This window comes from Protobothrops mucrosquamatus, unplaced genomic scaffold, assembly GCF_001527695.2.
Source record: "Protobothrops mucrosquamatus isolate PMUCROS unplaced genomic scaffold, P.Mucros_1.0 scaffold1, whole genome shotgun sequence".
Lineage (NCBI taxonomy): Eukaryota > Metazoa > Chordata > Lepidosauria > Squamata > Viperidae > Protobothrops > Protobothrops mucrosquamatus.
This window is the reverse complement of record NW_015386388.1, coordinates 5,733,466-5,760,271: the sequence shown is the minus strand read 5'-3', so window position 1 is coordinate 5,760,271 and position 26,806 is coordinate 5,733,466. Positions and strand designations below refer to the sequence as shown.

The following is a 26,806-nucleotide window of genomic DNA, read 5'->3' as shown; positions in this document are numbered from 1 at the left end:
CACTGCTATGCTAAATGAATGGCTTAATACAGACATGGGGACTTTACTATACTATTTTAGAATGAATATATTTCTTAACTCACAGAGAAAAGCCCTGTCTGAAAGGCTATATAAGGACTTTATCCTGTCCAGGTCAAATCCACTTTAGAGATATAAAATTAAAAGAAAAATGAACCTCTTTTTATTTTTTACATTTTGATACAAAGTGTTTGAAATTAATTGATTTTGTGGTACTTTTATTATATTTTATTTGTAATAGAGAACACAATGTGATATGGAAACACAATTGTTTCCATATCTGTCATGGATTGTTTTATCCAGGCCTCTTAAACTCGTTAAAACTATTAAGCTTTTAGTCTTCTGTGCTGATTTTATATCAATCTTGTGAATTCAGCTTTCAGATATTTATTATAATAATAATAATAATAATAGTAAAGTTGGAAGGGACCTTGAAGGTCATCTAGTCCAACCCCCTGCTCAGGCAGGAAACCCTATACCATTTCGGACAAATGGCTGTCCAATCTCTTCTTAAAAACTTCCAGTGTTGGAGCATTCACCGCTTCTGGAGGCAGGTTGTTCCACTGGTTAATTGTTCTCACTGTCAGGAAGTTTNTTCTTGCTCGGGCAGGGTCGCCTAGGAAACGGGCCAGGGGCGCGCCGACCGAGCCTCCCTATGGCCGCGGTTGTGAGCCAGGCAGGGGCAGAGAGCTGCGAGTGCGAGCGCGCCCCCCAGATGTTGCGCCCGGTGCGGCCGGCCCGGAAAAAGGTGCCGGAACGCGGTTCCGCCGCGTTCCGGCTGAAAAAAAGCCCTGGGAACACTTATATTATATTTTAGCTGTTGACACTCATATTAACAACAATGAAGTGAAGAATAGCTTTCCTCACCCCTTAGACAATTTTCTCACCATACATCTGCAAATAGAAACTGTGTGTGCGCATGTGTGTAAAAAAAGAACAGACTTAGCTATTTTATGTTGGTGGAGATGCAAGAAGCAAAAGGCAAGCTTTATATATGTGTGCAGTAATCTTTTAAAGTTGTATTATGAGAAATATTGAAGATTATATATTATAAATTTATATATATAATAAAACCTTGAGATTCTATTTCAAGGCTATTTGTACCATAGAAACAGAAAATGGACAACAGCGAAGGATCCCGTGGTCTGTTGAATCTGCCGTTTGAATTTTTTATTTTGTTTTTTTATTTATTTTTAAATTTTTGTTGAATGAAACACATGTTTATCCCAAACATGTTTAAACTCAGTTACTGATAACTGACCCACTACTTCCACTGGAAGTTTGTTTCAAGCTTCCACTATTATCCGTGACATAATACTTTCTAACATTCTTTTGAACCTTCTTCTTGTCAATTTGAGGTTATGCCCCCATATTTTTGATTATTGCCTAATAGTGAAAATGCCTTCTAGAACCTTATTTGCATCCTTTCCCTTCTGTCCTCTAGGCTGTATATATTCAGTTCCTTAAATCCCTCCTGTTATGTTTTGTCCTTCAGGCCTTGCATCATTTTTGTTGCCTGTCTCCAAACTGTACATTTTTAAAACTTAAACAAAAAAACAAACAAGTACATAAATAAATTCTAGTGTGCCTGGTGCTTTCTGATAGCAAAACTTAAGTCATCACACAAAAATTCCCATCTGTCCCCTAGCCAGCTGCTAAAATCTTACCTATTTGGATAGGAATAGGAAATGGATAGGATAGGACAGGACAGCACAGCCAGGATACTTTGTTTGGCCAAGTGTGATTAGAGGTATTTGTCTCCGGTACAGAAGCTCTCAGTGTACATGCAAAGCAACAGGGCAATAATAATAATCATAATGATACCAGTAAGAAGGGATAGTAGAGAAGATGAGGATAATAATACTACAGTCATACAACATGAGTGAATATACTTAGACATACGACACTACTGTGAGGATTATGTGTTCAGCAGAGTGATGGCATGAGAGAAAAAAACTGTCCGTGTCTAGTTGTTTTGGCATGTAATGCCCTATAGCGGCATTCTGAGGAGAGTTGAAACAGGTTATGTCCAGGATGTGAGGAGCCTGAAGTAATTTTTTTAGCCTTCTTTTTGGCCCATGTAATATACAGGTTTTCTTCAGAAAGGAGGCTGGTTGCAATTGTTTTTTCTGCAGTCCTAACTATCTGTTGGAGTTTGTACTTATCCTGTTTAGTTACTGTACCACACCAGACAGTTATAGAAGTACAAATGACAGATTCAATAATTCTTCTGTGGAACTGTATCAACAACATCTGGGGCAGTCTGAACTTCCTAAATTGACACATTCTTTGTTGTGTCTTTTTGATAATGGTTCTAATGTTAGGAATCCTTTTCAAATCCTGGGAAGTTATAGAATCCAAAATCTTGAAGAATTCTACTGCTGATACTATGCTGTTGAATAGAGTAAGAGATGATAAAATAGGAGAGCTCCTCCTAAAATCCATTCTTATTTCTACAGTTTTACGAATGTTCAGCTCCAGATTGTTCCAGCTGCACCACAGAGCCAGTTGTTTAACCTCCTGTCTTTATAAACAATCACCATCTCGAATGGGACCAATGACTTTTCTATCATCTACAAACTTCAATACTTTTAACAGAAGGATCCAGAAATGCAGTCATTGGTATAGAGAAAGGAGAAATGGAGAGACCTGTGCAGGTCCTCAATGTGATTTTCCCTAGCTTCACTTGTTGCTTCCTATCTGTCAAAAAGCTAGTAATCTACCTAAAAGTATGAACAGGCACAACTAGCTGAATCAGTTTAGAGTGAAGAGTTTCTGGAATGATGGTATTGAATGCTGACGCTGAAGTCTATAAAAAGATTCTTGGGAACCGGGATATTAGTAGAGTGTTTGAAGCAAGAAGGGACATAGCACATCTCCAGTGATTTATTAACAATGTGGTTAAAGATGGGAGCCTGTTGTCTAGCACAGATTTTCAAGCAAGAAGGAGTTACTCCATCTGGATCTGGTGCTTTTCGGATCTTTAGTTTATGAAATAGACCTCACACATCTTTTTCTAAGATCACCAGAGGGATGGAGATAAGTATAGATTTGGCTACTGTTGTTGAATCTGAGATGGTTAGTTTAGGACACTGTTGGAGGCACCATGCTGAAACAAATAAAATTTCCCAAGCTTAAAGCCACAGCATTATCACTCATATCTACGTAGGGCATTTTTCATTCATCAGAAATTGCAGAAAGACATTTTCACATGGCCATAATTTAGTATTAAGTACTGAGCCAGGCCAAGAGGAAAATCAAACACAGAACCAAAAGATCCTGGACCTTCTAGGGCTTGCTGGTGTAGTACCATGTTTTCCCGAAAATACAACCTACTCAGAAAATAAGACCTACCTTGATTTTTGGGATTGGGCCTAATATAAACCCTACCTCAAAAAAATAAGTGCTACTTAAGACCCTGCCCACTCCATCCCACTGTAGGTTTTTGGGCAGGCCGGATTGCGTGCCTCACCCCCCGCCTTGTCTGCTGCCGGTGCCACTGCTGCAAGGGGGCCTGATGTTAAGAGAGCCGGGGCCTGAGGCAAGCAAAGGCTGCCTCCTTTCTATCCCTGCCCTGGATTGGGGAATCCAGAGGGCAGGCAGGGGTGGGGACTGGCTTGGGCCTCAACCAGCAGCTTCTCTCTTTCACCCTCACCCTGAAGCAGCCTCTGGAAGCAGCCTGCTCTGCCCCCACAGGCTTTGCTGGCTTTCTCTTCCTCTGCATACCTAGTACGACTTTCTGCATTTATTCCACCAGCCTCCTCTTGAACCTGGACATCACTTGACTATTTCAAACATTTCTGGGAGACCTTCAGTTATAGCAAATTCTATTTTTTTTTCTTGGCAAGAAAACTTAAAACAGTCAGAAACAATTGTTTTCCAGGAAAAAAGAGTGTTTAATAAAACACAAATTACTACAAAAACTTGGAAAAAAAGACAATTCTCAAGGGCATAGGTGTCACTTGCCCCATCTTTATGCAACTTACATTATCAGTGGCTAATGGAACAAAAGCAGTTTGTAGGATAAGGACTAGCCCACTGAGAATGAGCTTATGGTTATGTGATTAAATATCTCAGATGTATTCAAGGACTCAAAAGAGCCCACCCTAGTCAAAAAATCATTAAGTTATGACAACTTTACTTTTGCTTCTTGCGTCTTGGTTTCTGCTCCTTGTGTTTCTGTGCTCTCATGTCCTTCTTGAGACGTCTGTCCACCACTTTGAAATGGCCCTTGACTCCAGCAGGGCGTCGAACCTTCCCTCCTGCACCCTTCTTGGCCATAACATAAGTCACCTGCCTTTTTTCTTTCCCTAAACCTGCTTTCTTGTAGATACTGTTAGAGGAGAGAGAAAAAAAAAGATTTGGTGGAAATCTTCCTTTCAGAATCTCTTTGTCAAACTGAAGAATTGTTTCCCCAGATTTCAGTGCCCTCAATCCAAGTCACTTCCCTCTTTCCTTTTGTTACTACATCTATATCCCTCCCTAGATTGGGCACCATACAATTAGGTGACAAAAAGGCCGAATTTCATAAGTATTATTAATCCTGTTTTAAATAAGGACAGTCGCGGGGGTAGGAAACCTCTATATGTCAAACTACCCTTTTTAACTTTCAATCCACAGGAAACAAAGACAAATAATTTCATTTTGCTGCTACTTTCCTGGAGACTTCTTCAGAGGTTGAGGAGACTGAATTGCAGTCCTTGACAAGTTGCCCATCCCAGTTAAACTGACTCTCTTTGTCCCAAACTGGAAACCAGATGACAGTTTACTCCACAAAACGTAGTTAGCAAACTTATTAGAAATCCAGGAAGTTGTTCAATGTGTTATTTCTTATTTTCTTTATTTCTTCTCTTCTGAAGCCTATCAAGCCTAAATCTGATCAGATTCTAATATGTGGGGAAACTTTACCAAAAAGATTTACAGGTCAATGTAGTATAGCTGTTAAAATATTGAACTAGGATAGAAAAAGCCCAAATAACTGTTCAGCCAAGGAGCTCAAATTAAGTTTGTTAAAAATCTACCAAGGAACCTGTGAGTTCTACTTAAGAATAGGAACAGTGCCCTTTAATGGCTGGACTTTTCTTTTTGTAAGGAAGATTGAGAACTGTTTAATTGTCCTGGACAAACTATGTGTAACTATCTCAACATTTATCTTAAAGCCTAATTTGAGCCTTGACAACCAACTCCCACATTCCATCTAAAACTAAATGCAGTATTACCCTTTCCTCCTGTAATTTTGCTTTGTTTATCATCTTGACATATACATTCCATCAAGATGATAAACAGAAACTTGCAGCACTCATAAACTTGAAACATTATTTTCAGACCTTTTAAACTGACCTACAAAAAGATTGCTCTAGTACTGATCAACTAGACATTCTTTCCCTTTTTCAATGAAATATAAAATTCAATAAAGTCAAACAAGTTTCTTCTGCAGCCCATTTACTTCTCTCAAAGAAGTGTAGGGAAGCCACCCAGAGTCACTTTGCCTAATGAGATGAGCAATATATAAATTTAATAAACAAACAAACAAACAAACAAATAAACAAACAAACAAACAAATTATAATATGTAATTCAGGGAGCCTTAGGCTATCTGATAACAAAAACCTTAAACTCAAGAGAAGATGTGGCTTCTAATCTTGAGTTCGGACTGGAGGGGCGGGAGGAACTTTATTGAGAAAAGTGAAAACCCACCTGCGTAGTTGGGCAGTCTTTTCACGCTCTGAGATGTCTATAGTATTCACTACAGATTCTGCTTTTTTCTTCATCTGCTCCAGTTTCTTCAACATCTGAGGGGAAAGAGACAGCAGTCATCACGGGAAAGAACCTCAAAGCATGGAGGTATCTATGTGTGGGGATATGTATGAGTCTGTACCTGGCTCCATCCTTTGAACGTTTAGTTAAAAAAAAAATCACATAGCAGAGAAGGAAGAAAATCTTTCTTTGTAGCCCCACAGTACCTTACATATCACAATGAATAAAGAACTCTGGTATATATACATTATGCCAAGCAATAAAGTGACTGAGTTGCTTCTGGACTTCTGTAAATGTAGTCATTATCATGAATGCAATGTGGTCAATAACTATGGCTAAAATTTTAATTTGGTATTGCGCAAACCAGTCAACAATCTGGTTGGTTATAAGGCAACCAGATTACATACAGTCTGCTTGGTTATAAAGAAGCTTGGCCTTGCTTACTCGTCGTTTCTTGCGGGCCTTAGCTTCTGCTACTTTCTTGATGGGCCGAGCATTAATTTCACGCCAACGCTGGCGATACTCTTCCACAGTCTGATGGTTCACAGGCAGTGGTTTGCGCCGGTGCTGGTGCTCTTCCTGTACAAACCATTCAGGTAGCTCCCCTTCTTCCTCATTGAAAGTATACCTGGGAACAGGGAAAGAATGATATAAGGGGAACAGTCAGAGGAGCCCTCCCCAAATGTGAGGTAGCCAAAGCTTCTCCATTATAGTAAAAAAAAAAAGGATGCACATTTTACTTTTGTACAAATGAAAGAAATGGAATTTAATTTTTGAATTTGGTAAAGATTCATGCTTGTCTTTTGACGTGGGGACGGAAAGGGCCACAGTGCAAACAGGCATGGATGATACAGGGATGGAACCATATTCACTAAGTTGACTGGTCAGATTTCCCTTTTTCATGCTTTTTTTTTTAAAGGAAGGTTGAGGTTTTCTCTTTATGTGTTTGCATATGTATGTGGGCATATTTTAGGAAGTTAGAGTTGAAATAGTCTTCTTATTTCAAACGATTCCTGTAAGACTGGGAAAAGCCTTCTTTGATGACTTGAACACAATAATATTAAAGAGAAAGAAAATTCAGTTTATTTTAGAACATGGGATAATTTTTATCAATGGTTAGAAAAATGAATCAGAGAGAAAGGAATGTGATATGTAATTTTGAATACATATAAGTAAGAAGAACGCCATGGAGTGATTAATTAATACTGCTTATGATAATTAACCATATATATTACTGTTATCTATTACTATATCTATTACTATTATTTAAATATATGTACCCAGACAATATGTTGTTTGCTAAATATTGAAAATGTTATCTGGGGAAACCCTAGCCCCAACCCCAACCCCAACCCCAACCTAAACCCTAATCCCAACTCTGACCCCATTCTATCCCTAACCCTATAAAAACTAATAAAACTTTAAAAAAAGAAAGTGTTAATTTATGTGCATTTCTGCCTTAAAATGAAAGACACGTTCCTTCCCTTATTTTAATGCTGACTGCATTGCAAAATTTATATGCTGCATTTCTGTACAAGGTTCCCAAACATCTAAAACCTTTTTTGTTATGCCTATACTAATAACTTTCATGAAAGCTGCAGTATCCAAAATTTTAATCAGGATGATATATCATTCAATCCTCTATTTGGGTACTTGCAGACCTACCTACAATGGGCCACCTCATTTTTTGGATCCCTAATTTCTGCTGTTCCTTTTTATAATTCCCTGCTGCAAATTGGTTGTGACCGTACAATATGCTGGGCATAGCTAAAATGGGACTAGTGGTCAACCTAATCACTGTCCTAGCATCTTGCCTATAGACAACAATCAAGCCATTTAAGCCATTTTATAAGCTTTGTTTGCGTACAGCACATTATGTAAATGAAAGAATTGCATTTTGTTAACCCAAGTTTAGACTTTAGTATGAAAACCCAACTGAATAATCTTCTCCATCAAATAGTGGAGAGAACTGAATCTCTCCTTGCATTCCTTTTGAACTACAGGAAAGGGTTTTTAGATATACAGAAAGAATATTTGAAAATGTATTTCAGGGTCAATACAAAACTGTCCATCTTTCCCAGACTTAGGTAACATCAGTAGTTTTCATTTTGCTGATTTCACTGTGTCTGAAACTCCCAATGTTTGCTCTTTGTTACATAGGTCTAACTGAGATAAAGCAAACTTTTCTTGAACATCAGCCATCCGCAGCCTATCACGTTCGTCTATTCAGGAGTCTTTTTTTCCAGCTGCATTTGCTAATGCTTTTGTACATTCAAATCACCTGTTGAAAGAGTCATCAATCAAGTCTCTCTTGGCCTTGTGGGAAGTGGCAATGACTGCTCCTAATGCCAGTCCTTCAGGGTTTAGAACCCGAGCTCGCTTCACTGGAGAGAGAAAGTTGCAGTCAATATTCTGGGCCAGCATCCCAGCACTATTCTTTAAAAATCATAAACAGATGCAATTGGTCTCCATTGCTCTTTTGCTCCTTACCTGGATCAATAATGGGGACGACCTCAATACCACTTTGGCTATCTCGGATACGCTTTATTCCTGCCTTTGAGGCTGACAGCTCCCTGAAATATAGAAACACAGGGTGGAATTGAGAGACCATCTCCTCTCTGGCATCACATTAGGTGAAATGAGGATAGCTACTTCAGATACACTACCCACCCCTCAAAAATTACTGTGTCATAAAAATTGAAATTTGGATTCCAAATATAGTCATATTCACTGCCGTCCATACACAGATAAAAGCTAATGGTAATAATCCAGATCTGAAAATATGGATATTAAAAATTGAATTCATTATCATTCATATAGCTAGTATTTTAAAAATGAATTGCTGGCAAGTTAATTTGATGCCAACATGAAAAATCATATGATGACTGGTTTAAATCTCTAGTAAATTCATTTAGTAGTATATTGAAATGAGGCCATCAGGGAAAGCAACAACCAGATTTATGTCAAATGCTAAAAGAAGTTTTGAGATTAATATCAACATTTCCTTATATAAATTCATTTGTTCCTAAAACCAAAGCAAATTGGGTAGCTTTTTTCTTTCTTTAGATCAAGCTTATTTGCGTGTATAACTTAAAAACGACAAACCATTTGTTTAAAGAAACTAATTTAACTGAATAATAAAGTTGCAATATATTAGATGCAATTGGGACATTCAATAAAACCAATTTCAGAATACCACTGAAGACAAATACCATAACTTTCTTTAAAACTTGGAGGAATATTTTGTAATGCAGAAAAATCAAATATCTATTTTATCAGCAAAACATCATAAATAAAGCACATTTATTCTATCAAATTATGTATTGATTTCTTTCTTCTAAAAATGAAGGAAGACCAAGGATTGGGGAGAAGGGAGACAAGACCAAGATTAGAAGTGTATTCTGTGACAAGGGATGGATTTCTCCCATACTTCATGTTTGAGACAAAAAGACCTCCTGCTGCTTACATTCTTGTTGTGACAGTTTTCTTGTGGGTTGCATTTGTGAGAAAATGAGTGAAGATAAGAGGGTAAATGTTTAAGAATACAGCATAGGAAGAAAAGGTTTAGCTCCTTCCTGAGTTAAAGCAAGCATGAGAAACCTCTACAACTGTGGGTACTCTACGCCAAATTGGTTCAGAAATATGGCTCAAAATTCACAGAATACTGAAACATGTTGTACGAAAATAATTTAGTGTCTCTTATTTTTCAAAGGCTGTTTATTCACCCTAAGACAAACAAACCTACACAGATAAAACACATTTCTTATTTTATTTTGAAGAGACTTCTATGAGGGAAAGAATAGAAGGACCTCCCAAAATGCAGTACTAATCCCTCCCATCTCAAACGCAACAGAAAGCTCAGAAAAGGAACAGAACAAGCCTGGGGTTATATACTATATTGAGCAATGGCTTTAGCCATAATTTATTGAATTATCTATACCCGGAGGAGTTCATGCCATTGACTAAGTCATAAACCTAATTAATATACCAAAACAAAACAACAAATATAAAGATTAATTATGGTTTGTCGCACAGTCGGTCAGATGTTTAGACTGGATTTGGTATTTTATCCACCTATCAAGTCCTTCCCAAGGACCTGGGATAGGCAGATGTTGATGTCTGATGGCATTAGAGATATCATTGCAGGATGTAAGCTATTCCAAGTAAAGCTGCCTTTTGCAATTGACTGATGGTGAATCTGTCAATACCAAAGGCATTCAGGTGGTGCTTTGGTTGTTTTGGGAATACACCCAAGGGGCCTACTACAATTGGTATTACCTTTTCTTTCTTTAGCCACAAATAATTATTATGGTTCCTCGCATACGCAGCCAGATGTTTAGCATTGTTATTATTAATTATTATTATTGGGAAGAATTTGAGAGATGCATAAAAATGCCAAATCCACTTTAAATATCTGGCTTACTATGCAATCAATCATCATCATAATAAACATATGACCTCTTAGTGCAATATATACATCCTGCCCTTCATGACCATACCTGTCTTCATCACTGCTGTCGCTCTCCTCTCCCTCAGAGGACTCCCCTTCAGCTGACTCTTTTGTTCTTTTAGGTTCAAGACTTTCCCTGTTCATAGATTCAGGCACAGTTTCATGTTGTAGCAGCTTCTTTTCCTTCTTGCCATTCTTTGAGACTTAAAATTATTTAAAACATTTAAATTAGTGAAAAATCTTCCCTCCTTTCTTTTTTCTCATTACCCTAGATTCCTTGGCACTTAGATTTATGAAGAAGAAGAAAAAAGATACAGCAACAAAATTATCAGAAACACGGACATCAGATATGAAATGCTAATGACTTTTAAAGGAGAAGTTGTTAGGGCAACAAAGGGGGGGAAAATCAGTTGTCTGAGCCACTACTTTTTTAATTAGAAAGTAACATACTTGGGCAAGGTCCTAACTACAGTTCCAAAAGCAATGCCTAAGGTTATACCCTATTCTGGACAAATAAAGATATACCTTTACATCTTTCCTCAGTATAATGCCCTCCTAATGTTTCCTAAAGTAAACACCTTGATTATAGAATTCTGTTTCTCATTACAGTTGGTGCCATAATCAAGAAAACCTGCCTGCTGGCCTACGATTTAGACTGAGCTTGGATTTTTCTAGTTCTAAGTCAGGATTTTAACATTTGGAATTTTGTGTGGTTTTGCTGGTTTGGGTTAACAGTGCCCTGCTTCCGGGATTATTTGAATGAAAAGTAGAGCAGGACTTGCAATAAACAAAATGCCCAGATAATATCCAACATGATAATAGGGCACCAATTGAAGAATAGCTTATCATATTCTGAATTCTCTGAAAATAGCAAGTTAAATAAATAGCCCTTGTATTGTAAAGACAAGGCAAGATCCATTTTCTGCTGAGCTGCTAAATTGTTTCAGTTTTTTTCTTTAAAAGTGTAATGTAGGAAGTAGTCATCTTTCCAACAAGTTTAAGTGACCTTGAATTTAGCACCACACAGATTTAGTATTGCTATTACATTTAATGCTAATGATGTGCAAAGCATGTTATGAAGCAATGCCCAGAGAGCCTTGAAGGCATGTGAAGCAATAACATCTGTAAAATTCCATATATAAAAACAAACGAAGAAGCAGTTTTAAATCCTTCCTCTCTTAATGTTTAGCAGGACATTCATTTTACAGTTCAAATTTTCCAACCTAATTTCAATTTGACTTTAGGGATTACTTTGAATTGCAGCCAATTCATATGCAATGGAATTACATAGTTATGTTTATTACTAGGAAAGAAAGATATGGGACAAGTAGTTTTTAAAGATAGACTCAAAGGCTGCAGTTTCATCCAAATTACTTCAAAGAAGTGCTGGATGGATTTTCAGTGCCCGCTGATCCCATATTTTTATTTATCATCCAACTTAGTCCCTTAGAGTCAAATATTGTTTTACCTGGTGGGTGTTCTGCCCAGTTCTGGGATAGGACTTGTGCCTGCCCAATCTCTAGTGCTTCATCAGCATCATCATCAATTCCAGCAAAAGCTTCCTGAACGAAGTAAACACAAAATTAATTTAGATCATTTCTGGAAATGCTACTCAAAATGTTACTTTGTGAACCCCTGGTACTTCAGTAGTTTTAAAACAAAAGTCTCAGGTAATGCCAAAAAAGAAAGACACTTCAGACCACTGGGTGAAGGAAGTACCATGTGAAGGTACCACAGGGAATGGAAGGGAAATATTGCTGTGGCAGCTTTTCCCAACTTGAATGCTCTCTACCTATGTGACTTTCCACTTTCAGAATTCTTGGCAATGACCATGCTAGGGAAGGGTGCATTACACTCTTGGGCAAAGTTACTCACTTTGCCAAACCATAAGCTCATCCGATGCTGCTCACGCTCTTCCTTGTCCTCCAGTGGTACTAACAGAGGGTTTCCTCCTTCAGCATTGTCTTCCTCCATCTCATCTTCAGGGGCAACTCTGAAACAAATAAAACAATGCTGCAGGAAAGCATTGACACCTTTCTACCTGATCAATGTGGTAATGAAGGCATACTGAAACCGCTGCCAGGAAAATTCAGGAACTGCTCTTAATCATTGAAATCCCATCTTAATCACTTATTGAGGAATAACTGGATTGCTCTCTGTTTTTCTTATGCTCATCTAACCTGCATGCAACAAGTCCTTATTTCAGTCCCCAGTGTCTCCAAGTAGAAATGGAGGAGATTCATGCTTGAAATATTGCTCATCAATACTGAGCAAAGAGACCAATATTCTCTTCATCCGAGCCTTTCAAAATTCCACTATTGCTACAGTATTGGGGATATACTAGGATTAGGGTATGCTTTTAAAATAACACCATCACTGCTACTACTACTTTGCTACTAGTAATACTAATTAATTATGATAATGATAGAATAAAATAAAATAGAATACAATAGAATATTTTGCCAAGTGTAGTTAAAATTTGTCTCTGGTACAGAAGCACTCAGTGAACTTGCAAAACAACAGATAATAATAATAATAATAATAATAATAATAATAATAATAATAATAATAATAATAATAATAATAATGATGATGATGATGATGATGATGATGATGATGATGATGATGATGATGATGATGATGATGATGATGATGATGAAAATAAGAGATAATAAATCTGTAAAGAGCTTGGAATGGTATGCAAAAGCAACAAATATAATTAATTCTCAAAGTCCCATGAAATAGCAGCATAGTTAAGTCAAATGGACCTTTCCAGCAAATTTGAGGAACTGGGTTGGGTGTATTCTTGTGGCTCAGCATGTGTGTAAGCACTCAGAGAATCCACAATTGCTTTCCCAGATGCAGCTTTCTTTCCCTCCCTGACTTCCAATTCTTCCATGTTGAAAAAGTATTAACATCGTTTCCACAGAAAGACCACTTGAATAAAGCCAATTTCACCACAGAGCAACCACCACACTGAAATCAATTCTCTGGCACCTTCAGTTACCTTTCTGAGACACAGGCCTGCTTCAATTGCTTGGCCCGTTCCTCAACCTCTGCCATCTCCTCATCATCCAAGTCACTGGCCAAGGAGACATCATTATCAGAGCCTTCTTCTTCAGAGAGAAAGAGGTCATTGTCAGCATTTGCGGATGATGCCACAAAAGCATCTGCAGCTGCCATGTCACCCTGGACCAACTCATGCAGTAGCTGGAAGCAAACAAGAGGAATGGTGATGATCACATAGTCTAATCCTTTTAGATGATATTTTCCGTGAAGAGTCAGCATAAACAAATGAAATACTTTTTGAATACCCAGAGCCATAGTAGGTGCAAGATAGGCGAGGCTAATTTGAGCATGTGGGCAAGGACTTTTGGGGGGATGGGATGGTAAGAATTTGTGATTAATTCTTCTAAAATCTGCTAGAGTGCACACTTGTGTTTGTATAGTAAGGTGAGCTTCTATGATGGAATGGGATGATGTAATGCTCTTAAAGATTTTTTTTCTTTTTGCCAAAACCAGGTTCAGTATCATAGACACTGAAAAGCTTCATGACTAATTAAAATTTGAATATGGGCATGTTGCCCGTAAATAAAAATAAAGAAAACGGCAGAAACTTATTAGGACCTAGATGGGGGTAGTGCCCCTCTCCCAGTTCTTTTAGACCTCCAGGTGGCTCTGATATCATTAATCATGGTATCTTTCTGGCTCACTTGTGGAGTCTGGGAATTGGGGGCACTGTTTACACTGCTTTCATTCTTCCTTCATGGCTGGTTCAGTCTGCTAATGAGGCAGAAAAAGGGTGTGTGTGTGTGTGTGTGTGTGTGTGTGTGTGTGTGTGTGAGAGAGAGAGAGAGAGAGAGAGACAGACAGACAGACAGAGAGAGAGAGAGAGAGAGACAGAGAGAGAGAGAGAGAAAGACACAGAGAGAAAATATTCAAACAAAAGTTGGCTATATTGTGTTCAAAAACCTAGACCATTAATAATATATTCTTTGTGTGCTATCTTGTCATTTAATGTAGATTATACAATCATTCCCAATTCCTTGGTAATTATTTTTTCACTGAACGCTGCCTATGTGTGTTTGATATATAAACCTCCAAACACTGATCAAGATTCAATTTCCAGCAATCTCAAGATGCCTGTTCTTTTCCTTTTAGAGGCTGTGAAGAATAACATATATGCCTCAATATGAGATGAAGAAAAAAAATGAGTGAGACACAATTTCAGGTTATTCACCCTGATTCAGTGTCACCTCCTAACCAACTGGCATGTTCTCAGATCTTCTCTATTACCTGGTTTTTGCCAACTGCCCTGAGAGAGAACATCCCGGTGTCCCCATCATCTGCAACAGAAACTCCAGGAAGATCCATCTTCAGTTCAACACGTTCTCGTTGGCGCCTGCGCTCACGCAGAATTTTACGTTTTTTCCTGGTAATGATGAAGAGAAAGGTTAATAACTTGAAGTACTTCACATGAGTCCATTCTGCATTATGACTTGGTCTGAGGATGAAGTATGGCCCAAAACAAAAAAGTGGGGGAAACTAATATTACAAGAACCCCAAGGCTTGGAAATTGGTGATCAGGGCAAATCAACAGGGTGCTGGAGAAAAACGGATCAAAGATGGATCTCCATTCCACACTAAATCTATGCAGAATTCTCAGTGGTCACAGAATGCAAGAAAGTAGAAAAATATATGGGATGCATGTATATATATATGTGCTCGTGTAAAGGAGGGGGGGGAGAGGGACTGACTTCCCAATTCACCCATCCCAATTTTTTTCATTTTCCCAATTCCTTAAACTTTAAAGAAAAAAGGTGATTAAAATATGAAAACAGAGTAACTTTTATAATGTGAGAAAAGGAGATTGTAAACCTACCAGAAATCCTATCAACTTCATCTTGAGTTCTACCACCATTGCTCTAGATTAGAGGTCCCCAACCCCCGGCCTGTGGACCAGTACTGCCAGCAATTAGTCCGCACAAACAAAGCCCCATCCACGGGATGCAGGCAGCACACAAAACCACGCACGCTCCGGTCCGCAGAAAAAACTCTCTCCATGGAACCGATCCCTGGTGCCCAAAAGGTTGGGGACCTCTGCTCTAGATGACGATAGATTTTATCCCAACTTTTTCAAATATGATTCATCTTGATTTGAGCAGTGTGAATCAGCATGCTATACATTTTGAATTAGGGAAATCCTACTCTAAGTTTTTCACACATTCTAAAACAGAATCTATTTTACAGAATTTCTACTTTTCTCTAAAAAGTCAACTCTTGGAAAAATTAGGTTGAAGAAAGGAAATGCTTCAACACATATACACAAATTTTCCCCATAATTTTGAGCGTTTTCACATATCCATATTAAAGGTAAGGATTAGAGGACAAAAATAAAAGGACTTTTCAAGATTCTAGTTTTCAGACTATTGTGATGATGTCCACAATTTCCACTTCATAACTCTTGCTTGAGATAGCTTTACAAACATATTGATCCTGACTCAGATCTCCAATATGGGGTTATAAGAAGCAAGTATCCTTAACACCTCACAAATCCCAAACATTTCTCCAACTGGACTAGATTTCTAGTCCAACATATGACAGACTCTAAGTTGAGAAAACTGATCTGAATTCTGGGTCAAACTATAGTACCTAAACAAATTTAAATATGCAATTAACATATTTCCTTATTTGTCTTTATACAAAGCCTGATTTCTTATTGTAGTCATTTATTAGTAGGCAGGCAAATGATAATTCCAAAATGGACTTGTTGCTTTCTCCAAACTCACCGCTTTAGTTCAGCTATCTCCTCAGCTTTGAGCTGAGCAAGTTGTAATTCTAATTCTTCAGCTTCTTTTTCTTCTTCTCCTTTCCCTTGAATTTCTGGAGCTGTCTGCTTGGATTGTACTTCTTCCTCTCCTTCTTCCTCCTCACCAGAACTTAAACTAGAAATGGCAAAAAAGAGACATCTTTTGACTGTAAGCCACCCAGAATCACTTGATTGAGATGGGGATCTACAGAAATTAAATTACATAAATAAAAATCTTTTCTTAATTTAAAAAAGCTGAAAATACTTTATTGAGATTTACTGAAATTTACAGTCAAAACTAGACAATAAGCAAGCAGAAAATTAGTTGAGGAAGGGAAAAAATCCAATAGAACTGTGTCTTAGCAAATTGAACAAAATGGTTCTGCCCTCTATCTCTCCCTTGGCCATAAGCTGGTAGCAAGCTATGGTCAGGCAAGAAGGCCCATCAAACCAAGATGAGTCCCCTGTTTTATAGCCAGTAAACTGCAAGCTAAACTTCCAGAGTTGGGTCTAATTCACTTACTTGATATCTATTTCCTTAGCTTGTTCTTTCAACTTCTTTACCAGAAACCGCCTCAATTTTGTTCTCCAATTCAGCAGGGCCCTAAGCAAGGAGAAGAAGACAGTGAGAGTCTACACATATCATTCTTGGGTCTCAAAAACCTCACAAGCAGGAAACTTAATTGGTTGCTAATAGGTTGGGGATGACTGAAATGAAATTATTGGGATACTCAGGTGATTATAGTTAGGAGACTAGGATGGACCTTATTCCTCCTTAGCTTCTTACATCCTATTCTTATAATATAAGTCAACTCCCATACCGGAGCTCCTTACGTCCAAGAACACGGATGTCTTGACAACAATGACGCACTTCCTCACTGGTTGCACTGTGATGTTTCAACTCTTCATTGTCAAAGACAATCTAGGAGATAAGGCAGAGAGGAGAAAAATAATGGAAAGGTTTCTCTCACTGGTACTTTATCCTAACCAGAATTCTCTGCTTTCTAGTATAGTGACATCTTGATAACCTAACAACTTCCAAAATCCAGCGCTCCCATCCACACTCTTAAAATTTTCCACCTCTGCTGCACAAATCCTTACCTCACTGGCCTTGGCCAAGAAGTCCACTGGATTGGAAGCTTTTAGAAAATCTGTCAGAGTGCAGCGGTTATAAAGAACTGTGGCTCCATCTTCATATCCTTCAGCCTAATCACAAATAAAACAGAGCAAAATGGGTGTATAAAATGTGGTCTCAAGTAAAAGCCATATCTTTCCACCTAACCCTCTATAGTCTAAACACCAAACCTTTCCACCTTTCAATCATTATTTCCACTCATAATGAATACTCTTCTCAAACTATCAACAGAAGCTCCCTCCATAGCTGTTGTTGGAGAAACAGCAATGTCCCCCCACACTGACCTTTGGCTTCCTTTTGGACACCAAGTCAGTCACAGACTTGGCCTGCACCTCCACTTCTTTGAAAGCAAACTTGGGGTCAAAAAATTTATTGTCAATTTTATCTGGAGCCAAGTAACCTAAAAAGAGACAAGAGATATTCGTAACCAAGCAACTCACTATCAATTAAAATGATCACTTTTTTCTCATCACATGCTTTCAAGCCATGCTTTGGAGAATTTAGGAAACAAATTAACAGAACTATTTACAAGATAGTTTTATCATACTAGAATAATTAGAAACGGTGATTTGTCACATCCTTTTTCAGACTGCAGATTATTTTGGCCACACAGTGGCAGTAGAGGATCCTCTATCCATCAACAACTTTTGTATATCCAGCCCAGAGTTGCTTTGCTTTGTAGACTGGTTGGCATATACATTTAATAAATAAATAGAAATATATCCTGCAGCACCACTTGCAGATATAAAAGCAAACTCCAATGCTATATTATGCTGGATTTGCCAAATCAACCAGATTCATTTGCCCCCCAGCTGGCAATCCATTCCTTTTCCCCCGTTCTAGCACTCACCCTGACAAATCACAAAGATCTCAGCTGACTCGTTACGTGAGGCTTGTGGCTTGGTGGCTTGCACTTTATGAAACAGCTGCTGAAAGATCCACAGAAGGGGCTGGTAATCCCGGGAACGGAAGACCTTGGTGATGAACCAGCCACCCTTTGACAAGAAGTCACAGGCCAGTTTCAGGGCTGATAGTGTAAGGCTTGCTGTCAGGAGAGGTGGAACAGAGGGGAGAGAAAAGGAACAAAGCTAAGAAAAAGTTAGGGTAATTTCATTTAAGAATATTTTTGATGAAGCAGTAAAATTATTTTATTAAATGTTGAGTGTATCTTCTAATATTCTATGTAATGAAATGAAAAGTATGCAGAAAACATTCCTTTGGCAAATTTAAATACAACTGACGGAAAATAACTTGTTTGATTGAATTGCAAGCTAAACTCATAGAACGCTGTTTTTACATGAAAGAAAAACTGACAAGATAAATTATGGATATTCAGACAAAGGGATCCAGACATTTTCTTGAAAATGAATCAAGTAGGCCTATCACTTCAAGGAAAACAACTGACAGTATGTGTTGCCAATAATAAAATTCAAGCTTTTTGAATTCCAAAATTTTTTGATTCCAAAAATCAAGTTTTTTGGGAAAACTTGTAACAGTTTAACAGAGTTGGAAGGGAGGTCTTCTAGTCCAATTCCTTGCTCTGTACTTGAGCTCCCCAACCTTTCCAGCCTGGCGGCCTGGAAGAAAATGGAGCAGCAGAGAAATGTGCATGCGCGCAACCTGCGTGCGCATGCACAAACAGACGTGTGCACAACAGCGGTGCTAGCACCTGCACGCATGCACAAATGAGCTATTGGTGCCCATGCACATGTGCAAACGGGCCGCTGGAGCCCGTGTGATGCTGGCAGCAGTGCTAGCATCCACGCGCACGCGATGTGGTTGCTAGCATCCATGAGGGGGGCTCACCAGCTATTCCCAGGGCCCAGTGGCCAACAGGGGACCCCTGCTCTATATCATTCTGTATAAATGGCTATCCAATTGTTTTATAAAAACTTTGGTGATGGAGCACTCACAACTTCTAGAGCAGGGATCCCCAACCCTGGGTCTATGGACTGGCACTGGGCCGCGGCATGCCAGAAACTAGTCTGCGCAAACAAGCAAAGCCCCATCCGCGAGATGCAGGCAGTACATGAAACCATGCCCCCTCTGGTCTGTAGAAAAACCTCTCTCCACGGAACCAGTCCCTGGTGCTCAAAAGGTTGGGGGCCTCTGTTCTAGAGGACAACCATTCGACTGATTGTTTTCATTGTTAGGAAATGTATCCTTAATTCTAGGTTGGATCTCTATTTAATAAATTTCCACCCATTACTTTTTGTCCTGCCTTCAGATGCTTTTGAGAATAAGTCAGTCCTTTCCTCTCTGTGGCAGCCCCTCAAATATAGAAAACTGATATCAGGACCCCTCGTCCTTCTCTTCATTAGAGTGGACATACTTGGTTCCTACAATTGTTCATCGATTCACCACAGTGAGCTTAACAACTTCTCCTAAGATTTTCTGATTAGATCCATAATATTAACAAATGTGATTTTTTGACACAGGTAGTCCTCACTTAACCCTAACTGGGACTGTAAACCTTACTGGTAAGCAAAGCAGTTACTAAGTGAGAATCATGTGGCCATGACTGTGCTTTCCAGGTGGAAAAGAGTGAATTTCACATATTTGGCTTTTGTTTACACACTAACCATTCCCCACTCTTTGGAAAATTTAAGTGCCTGATTACAGTCTTGAACACAATGAAAGCAAGCAAATTGTGTCACAGGCTATGCAAACAGCTTGGTCTTCCTTTCTTTCTCTCCAATCTCTTCACTCTGAAGGGAGGAGAGAGAAAAAGCAAACTATTTCTGTAGGCAAACTCTCCTTTGCTTTAACTTTCCTGTTGCCAGCAACCTCCCCAATCTTTCTGCTCTGTATGTGTGTAGAGGTAGAGGGGGGTTAGAAGGGTGAAAGATTTAAGTGTAGAAAAACAACCTATTAATTCCCATATTTTAAGTGCCTAAGCAAACAGACAGAAACCACAATACCAAATTTCAACAGTGTGATCTTTGAACAAGTGGAACTAAACATAGCTTATGGGTAGCACGGTACCAACATAAGTACTGGGCTATCAGGCATATCGTGTTTACATGTCATTTAGTATTGCCCCTGCATCAGATTAGATGTACAAGATAGTTTGTTGTAAAATCCAACTTAAAATTTAGGCTATATTGATCAGTGTCTATTCCGCAAAGCCCCAAAACCTGTTTTCTTCTCTTCCTCTTCTAGAAGAGGCCCCCATACCTTGAGCAAAGGCATCATGTACCCAACTGGCACCTACGTTGGGAGCCCCATCATTCAACACAACATCCACTTTCCACGTCTTCAGCTCTTTGCGCAAAGTCTGGGGAGAAAGACAGCTTAAGTAACATCAAAAGACTGAATAAATGCTGCAGCTCTGTGCTAAGAAACTTTTGATACTATCAATAGTAAATCACTGCCATCTTGTGGCAAGTGACGACAATGGAGACACGAGGCAATATTTTAGCCTGCTTTTAAAATTAATACTATTTTTTTCCTGAGGTCTTAGACTAATTATGCAATTTTTACAGTACCAATATTTTAACAACATAAAGTCTACTAGGATTTATTTACTTGCTTATTTCACGGATTACATGCATTGAGTTCTTTTTGACTCCTAGCGACCACTCAGATAGACTTTGTCCATGGCAATCCTTGTATGATGAAAACCTGTGAATGAAGCTGGCAAGTGCAGGGGAAGCAGAAGCCAAAACTAGCAGCTGTCAAGGCAACGGCATCTGAGAATCATACAAAATAATTACCTGGCGACATTTCTCGGTAGTGATGTCTTCCTGCAGTGTTACCACATTAGGAATGGGCTTGATAGGAACCAGATCAACCCCTAAAGATAGAAGAAGGGAGAATAAAGAAGCTAACAAGATAAGACAAAAAAAGCTATCGAAGCTGTCATTACAGGCTTTTTTCCCTGTCTTTCTCAAATCCACCCTATTTTTTTAAATTTTGTTACATGTTCCTGTGATGTTTTAAATGTTATACAGCACCTTGAGTTTAATTTTGTTCTTTTAATTGGAGTTCCTATACACCAGCTAGTCCTCAACTTACAACCACATCTGGGACCAGAATTTCCAGTACTAAGCAAGGCTGTTGTTAACTGAGTTGTGCCCAATTTTATGACTTTTACCAGTTAAGCAAATCACTGAAGTTGTTAAGTCAATCCAATTAAGTGGATCACATGGTCTCTAAGTGAGTCTGGCTTCCCCCAATGACTTTGCTTAATGCAGGGGTAGGCAACTTCAGCTCTTTTATGACTCGTGAACTTCAACTCCCAGAATTCCTGAGCTGAGCCGAGGTTGCCTACCCCTGGCTTACTAGAAGCTGACTGGGAAGGTCGCAAAGGACAGTCCCATGAACCTGGGATGCTGTAACCATAATAAATACATGCAGATTGCCAAATGCTGAAATATGATCATATGACCATGGGGATGCTGTGACAACTGTGTGAAGTCTGGTCATAAGGCTTTCTTTTTAGTGTTGTAACTTTGAACAGTTGCTAAACTAAGGATTTTAAGTCTAGGACTACCTGTAAATTTATTTTTGGTTTCTTTCCAGCATTTTTCTTACAAGTGCAGGGTCTGCTTTATTCACACAAAATGTTGAGCCACTGCTGCTAAAGAAATTGATCTACTGACTTGTCACCCAAGCCTGATATCATGGGCTGAGGGAGAGTAACTGGCCCAAACTCAGCCAGCTGGCTTCAGGACTAGAACTCAAAAAGAGTTTTCTGGTTTCTAGCTTGGTGCCCGCCCTAATCAGTAGACCAAATTGGCTCTTATCTTACAAATCTGAATAATAAGACCATACTGCTTAGATCTGCACATATTATTACATTAAGAGTCTGTATCAGGGTCCGAACCCGAGGCCACTGTCCTGTACTGGGCCACAACTCATTCAAAACTGGGTGATGCAAGTGGTGAGTGAGCGCACTTGCACATGAAGCTCCATTTGTGCTGCAGTGGATGCACATGCCCACCACTTGCACAAATGGACCTGCACACGCAAGCACATGTGCCTGCTGCTCACGCAGAACCGTCCCCTCTCCCTCCCGCCTCTGTCAATGCCACCGAGCCGCAAAGCAAGAAAGGTTGGGGACAGCTGCTCTATATGATATATGCAAGTAATACTGGACATCAGTGACAAAACCCTGTGCCCATAAATGCCATGCAATCTCCACTTTCTGGATTACTTCAAGGCTATTTGGCTAAAATTTGGCAGTAATTGCACACACACATATAAATTGGCTTAACACAAGTCCATTAAATTACTGCTAGGTTTAGTGCATTAATTTTAAGTTGATCTTAAATAACCCTCCCATCCTAACTCCTCCTATAAAAAAGGATAGAACCTTTCAGTCTCACTTCTCTGGAGATGTCACTCCATTGCACTAGGCTCCCTATGGCCTCAGCAATCAAATTGTTTTAAGTATAGGTCCTTCAACTACTGCTTTGCCCACCCATAATGTTTTGACTATTCTAAAATACTACGTCACTATCCTATAATCACAATATCCTTCCCCTTGCTTTTGCTGCACTTCTGCTAGATAGCATGCTGGTAGAGATCAGTATTGGCACTGAGAGAGAGCTCACGTCTTTATTCTGGTGGAGACATCTGGTGGGTCATGGCAGAAAATACATAAAATTATTTTATTTTTTGTCCCGGATCATTTCTCCATCCAGGTTACTCACCAATAATAAGACTGGAAACTGGCATAAATTTTGAGGCCACCTGCAGCCTGTAGATAGAACAGAATCAGATATAACTCTGAGCATCTATCAATAAATAATGAACGAATGAGTGAATTTATCATGTGTTTTAAGTTAAGAACAGATTTTTAAAATGTCAACAGAAGAACATGCAACTACCGTTTGAAATGAATGAGCTGTGATCTATAAAATTCATAGTCCAAATCTTAGTTGAAGTGTTATCAAACAAATTACTCCATACTGTTCCCTATCCACATCTAAAATACAGAACTGTGAATTCTGGCCTATTTTACAGTGTTTTAAGAATTTTTAAAAATTTTTTACAAACCAGACGCCACAAGCAAATTACTATTTGATATTGAAAGGGTAGAATCAGAAAAATCTGAACTTTTCTTTTCAATAAAGCATGGAGTCTTACCCAATGAACCACTAAAGCTGAATATATTCAAACCACAATGGTGGTTACATGCCAAATTAGATTTCTTTTATAAAGAAAAGAAATAGTTTTCTTAGAACGTATTATGGTATGGATAAAATGCAAAGGAAGATTTTTTTTCTTCCTCTCTCATACTAGGAGCATTAAGGATCAGCTAACAAAAATAAATGCTTTTTTTCTACAGCACTTAGTTAAATATCAAAGGACCACAAAAGACAAATAATCAGCAACAATTCAAAAAAGTTTGAAAAGGGCATTAAAAAATCCATGGATGAGCACAAAGCTATTAAAGGCTATATGTTGCCTCCAGAATCAGAGGCACTAAGTCCCTGAATGCCAATGGCAGCAGGATGAACAGAAAACGTTAACAGGATCATGTTGGCTTCCCAAAAGCACCTGCTGGTTGCTCTGTAAAGACAGGCTAGATTTATGTTTGGCTTGATCTAGCATAAAACTTCTTGTATTAAAAAATTAACCAGAGCCCTAATATTTAATAATCTAAAATCCTGGAAATCTTCCCAGAGTGTTCTTTGGATATATTTGAAGGGTTCATTTTTTAAACTATTGGATTTAATTATATTTATGGCACTGTAGCTCCACTGGAATCAATATCATGATTCATTTATGCCTCACTGATTTCAAGAGCTGAATTATAAATAAGACTAAATTTGAAACCAACTGTCCACATCTATATTTATATAAAATATGTTAGCAATTATAAATACTAAGTATTTTCCCCCTCAAGGCAGTGAGATTTCTCATTGCTTTTGGAGATTCAACAAAACAAGTACAAGCCATACTTTTCTTACTCAAAACAGCAGAGGAACACAAGCAATTCCTATTCCTGGGGATCATGATCATGCATTTGCGTATGTTCTAGCTATTTTGCCATACTGATGGACTGGGAACATACATTTGGCTTATCTATTAGAATAGAAGAATAGAATAACAGAGTTGGAAGGGATCTTGGAGGTCTTCTAGTCCAACCCCCTGCTCAGGCAAGAAACCCTATACCATTAACTTGCCCTAATCTTGTGGGCTCACTTCTAAAGCATTTAGAGGACTTAAAGAAAATCAACAATAAAATTGCCTTGTTTCCCCAGATGGCCAAATTTTCATAATCCATTTAATTCTTCATTGGATAAGGAGAATATATTATAAGATGACACTTTGAAGCAGTGACAAGGCTACTTGTCTAGGTGTATCTAGTCTATGTACATGAAGAACAGGAATGCTATATTATAGAAAAAGACTCACAAATACTTGAACTGGATACTAACCATCCTCCGGGAGCGGCACACAGATCCAGTAAGGCCCGTGACTTTGGGAGGAATTGGAATTTGCGGTTCAACTGGATCAACTTAAAAGAAGAACGGGAGCGAAACCCTGGAAAAGAAAGGTCAACATCAGGCACAATTCCAGCTATAGCTATGAGGCTCAAACTCTACCCCAACAATTTGAAGAGTGAGCTGTAAACTTTAAGGAGTCCAATTAGAATTTCAAAATTAATTCATTGTGTTAGAAACACAAGCCAATGCTTGCCAGTGAAAAAAGACCATGCCCAGCACCAACCCCATAATAATGATAGTGACACAGGGTTAAGTTCAAACTATGAGCAGAAAAACTCAAGATTCTACTCTAACTCAGTCACAGAAGTTCACTCTCAACTTGGGGCCACTCTCTTTCTCAACCCAATCTATCCCACAAAGTTGTTGCTGGGGAAGGAATGGAAAAGGGAGCACTATATATGCCTTGAGGTCTTAAATGTAAGGATGAATAAATATCAAATAAGTAAGTAAATAAGCAGAGGCACACCCCAAAAAAGAAAAAAAGAATGAATCATGATGCCATGATTCAGGTCACCATAAATGATCCCCAAAAGCACTTAAAGTTGAACAAAGTGCTTACATGAATTTATTTGGGAGGCAGTATCACTATTAGGCAGCCATATTAAATGAGATACCTCTAAAGCAAGGGTCCCCAAACTCTTCAGCTCATCAACTCTTTCATGAAGTTTCAGATTGTTCACTGACCCTCAAACATTACATACAAATAATTTAATAAACACTACTTTAATAGTACTACAAATGATAACAACAGTAAAGATAACACAAGGCTGCTTTCACTGACAGTTGACCATCCAACCCTGGGTAACCCTGCCTTACTGCTAGCCATGTTACCTTCAGGATTAGGGACTAGCATGGAGATCTACAGAGACTCCAAAAGATTGATTCCAATGGGAAAACAGCCACTTGACTCCCCTTTTGACCCTCAGCCATTTTAGACCCTTTAGTTTAGATCAGGGGTAGTCAATCTTGGCTCTTTTATGACTCGTGGACTTCAACTCTCAGGAATTCTGGGAATTGAAGTCCACGAGTCATAAAAGAGCCAAGGTTGACTACCCCTTGTTTAGATAGTCCCATCAAATCTTGGGGGCGGATTCTGACCACGTTGGGGAACATTGCTTTAAACCAAGAGAATGCCTGCTCATTGTGGTGAATGTTTATTCAGATGTTACTGTTTTGTTCTGGCAAATGTTTGAATATAACAACTTTGAGGAGATTTTGGCTGAAACCATCTTTTAACTTTTTTAATCAACTAAAAAAAACCCTAGATTTCATTAATATTGTGTTCGGTCACAACTTCCATTCTTCCAGCACTCATGTTGGAATTTGTCATATAACGAAGGGATTTGATACAGGAAACTTTTTTATTCCTGCATTCTGATTGGCAATCATGAATATGTGACAGAAAGAGACAATAGATATCTGACAATCAATAAACACTTACTCAAAGCTATTTAGCCAAAACACCACGCCACAGACTCTCTTACATAAAGGATCAAATCTAGGACGCCAAAAGAGTGGTCAGGGTGATTATTCCTATTCTCTCGAGTATCAACGCTCAGTAGGGACAGAAATATATTTTTGTCTCCTGGCGAACAAACTCTCCAAAGTTGATGCGAAGAACAATAAGCCGAAAAAAGAACTTAATGTATTAAACGCCCCATTTTCTCACCGGTCTCTTTGGCCAGGTGATAAAACTTGTCTCTTCGGCTCTTTCCGACTTTCCCCTTCTTGCCCATCTCGACTAAGAATCAGCAACCGCAGCAACTTGGACCCAGAAATTGAGGTTCCTGCACCAGAATCACACGTGCGCAGAACCTGCTAGGACCCGCCTCCCTCCTCGTAGTTCTTCCTCTTCCTTTTTTTTTCGTGCCAGACTTCCGTCCGAAGTTTTTTTTTTTCAGCCATTTTGTGTGTGTCAGTAGCCCTTTTACCTCTCCTGCTCCAAAACAGCCGGAAGAAAATACGAAAATATATAATGTGCCCGATCATGTTAACACAGAGAAACGGGAAATCTTTAATTTTTTGCTTACTGACTGAAATTAAGGAAGTCAATGTTTTCAACGAGTTTAATTCTAAATTTAATTACGTCTGAATCCAAATGTTTATAAAGAACGTTCTTTTTAGTATCTGTAGAGACTCTACTTCCGGGACAACCTCTCCACGGGAGAAGCACCGGAG

General features: G+C 38.7%; 1 protein-coding gene across 1 annotated transcript; it reads right to left on the bottom strand.

The window, feature by feature from the left end:
* Positions 1–3,918: 3,918 nt before the first annotated feature.
* On the bottom strand, positions 3,919–26,448 carry FTSJ3 (FtsJ RNA 2'-O-methyltransferase 3). The gene is made up of 21 exons (XM_015832299.1): positions 26,298–26,448; positions 24,560–24,665; positions 22,826–22,872; positions 20,885–20,964; positions 20,346–20,445; positions 18,019–18,213; positions 17,453–17,568; positions 17,135–17,239; positions 16,855–16,955; positions 16,557–16,637; positions 16,014–16,169; positions 14,521–14,656; positions 13,232–13,434; positions 12,100–12,217; positions 11,693–11,786; positions 10,274–10,427; positions 8,265–8,347; positions 8,056–8,158; positions 6,219–6,402; positions 5,715–5,809; positions 3,919–4,351 (listed from the first exon to the last, which is right to left on the bottom strand). The coding sequence occupies exons 1-21, from the start codon at positions 26,362–26,364 to the stop codon at positions 4,156–4,158; spliced, it is 2,520 nt and encodes an 839-aa protein (XP_015687785.1). The 5' UTR covers positions 26,365–26,448; the 3' UTR covers positions 3,919–4,155.
* Positions 26,449–26,806: the final 358 nt, after the last annotated feature.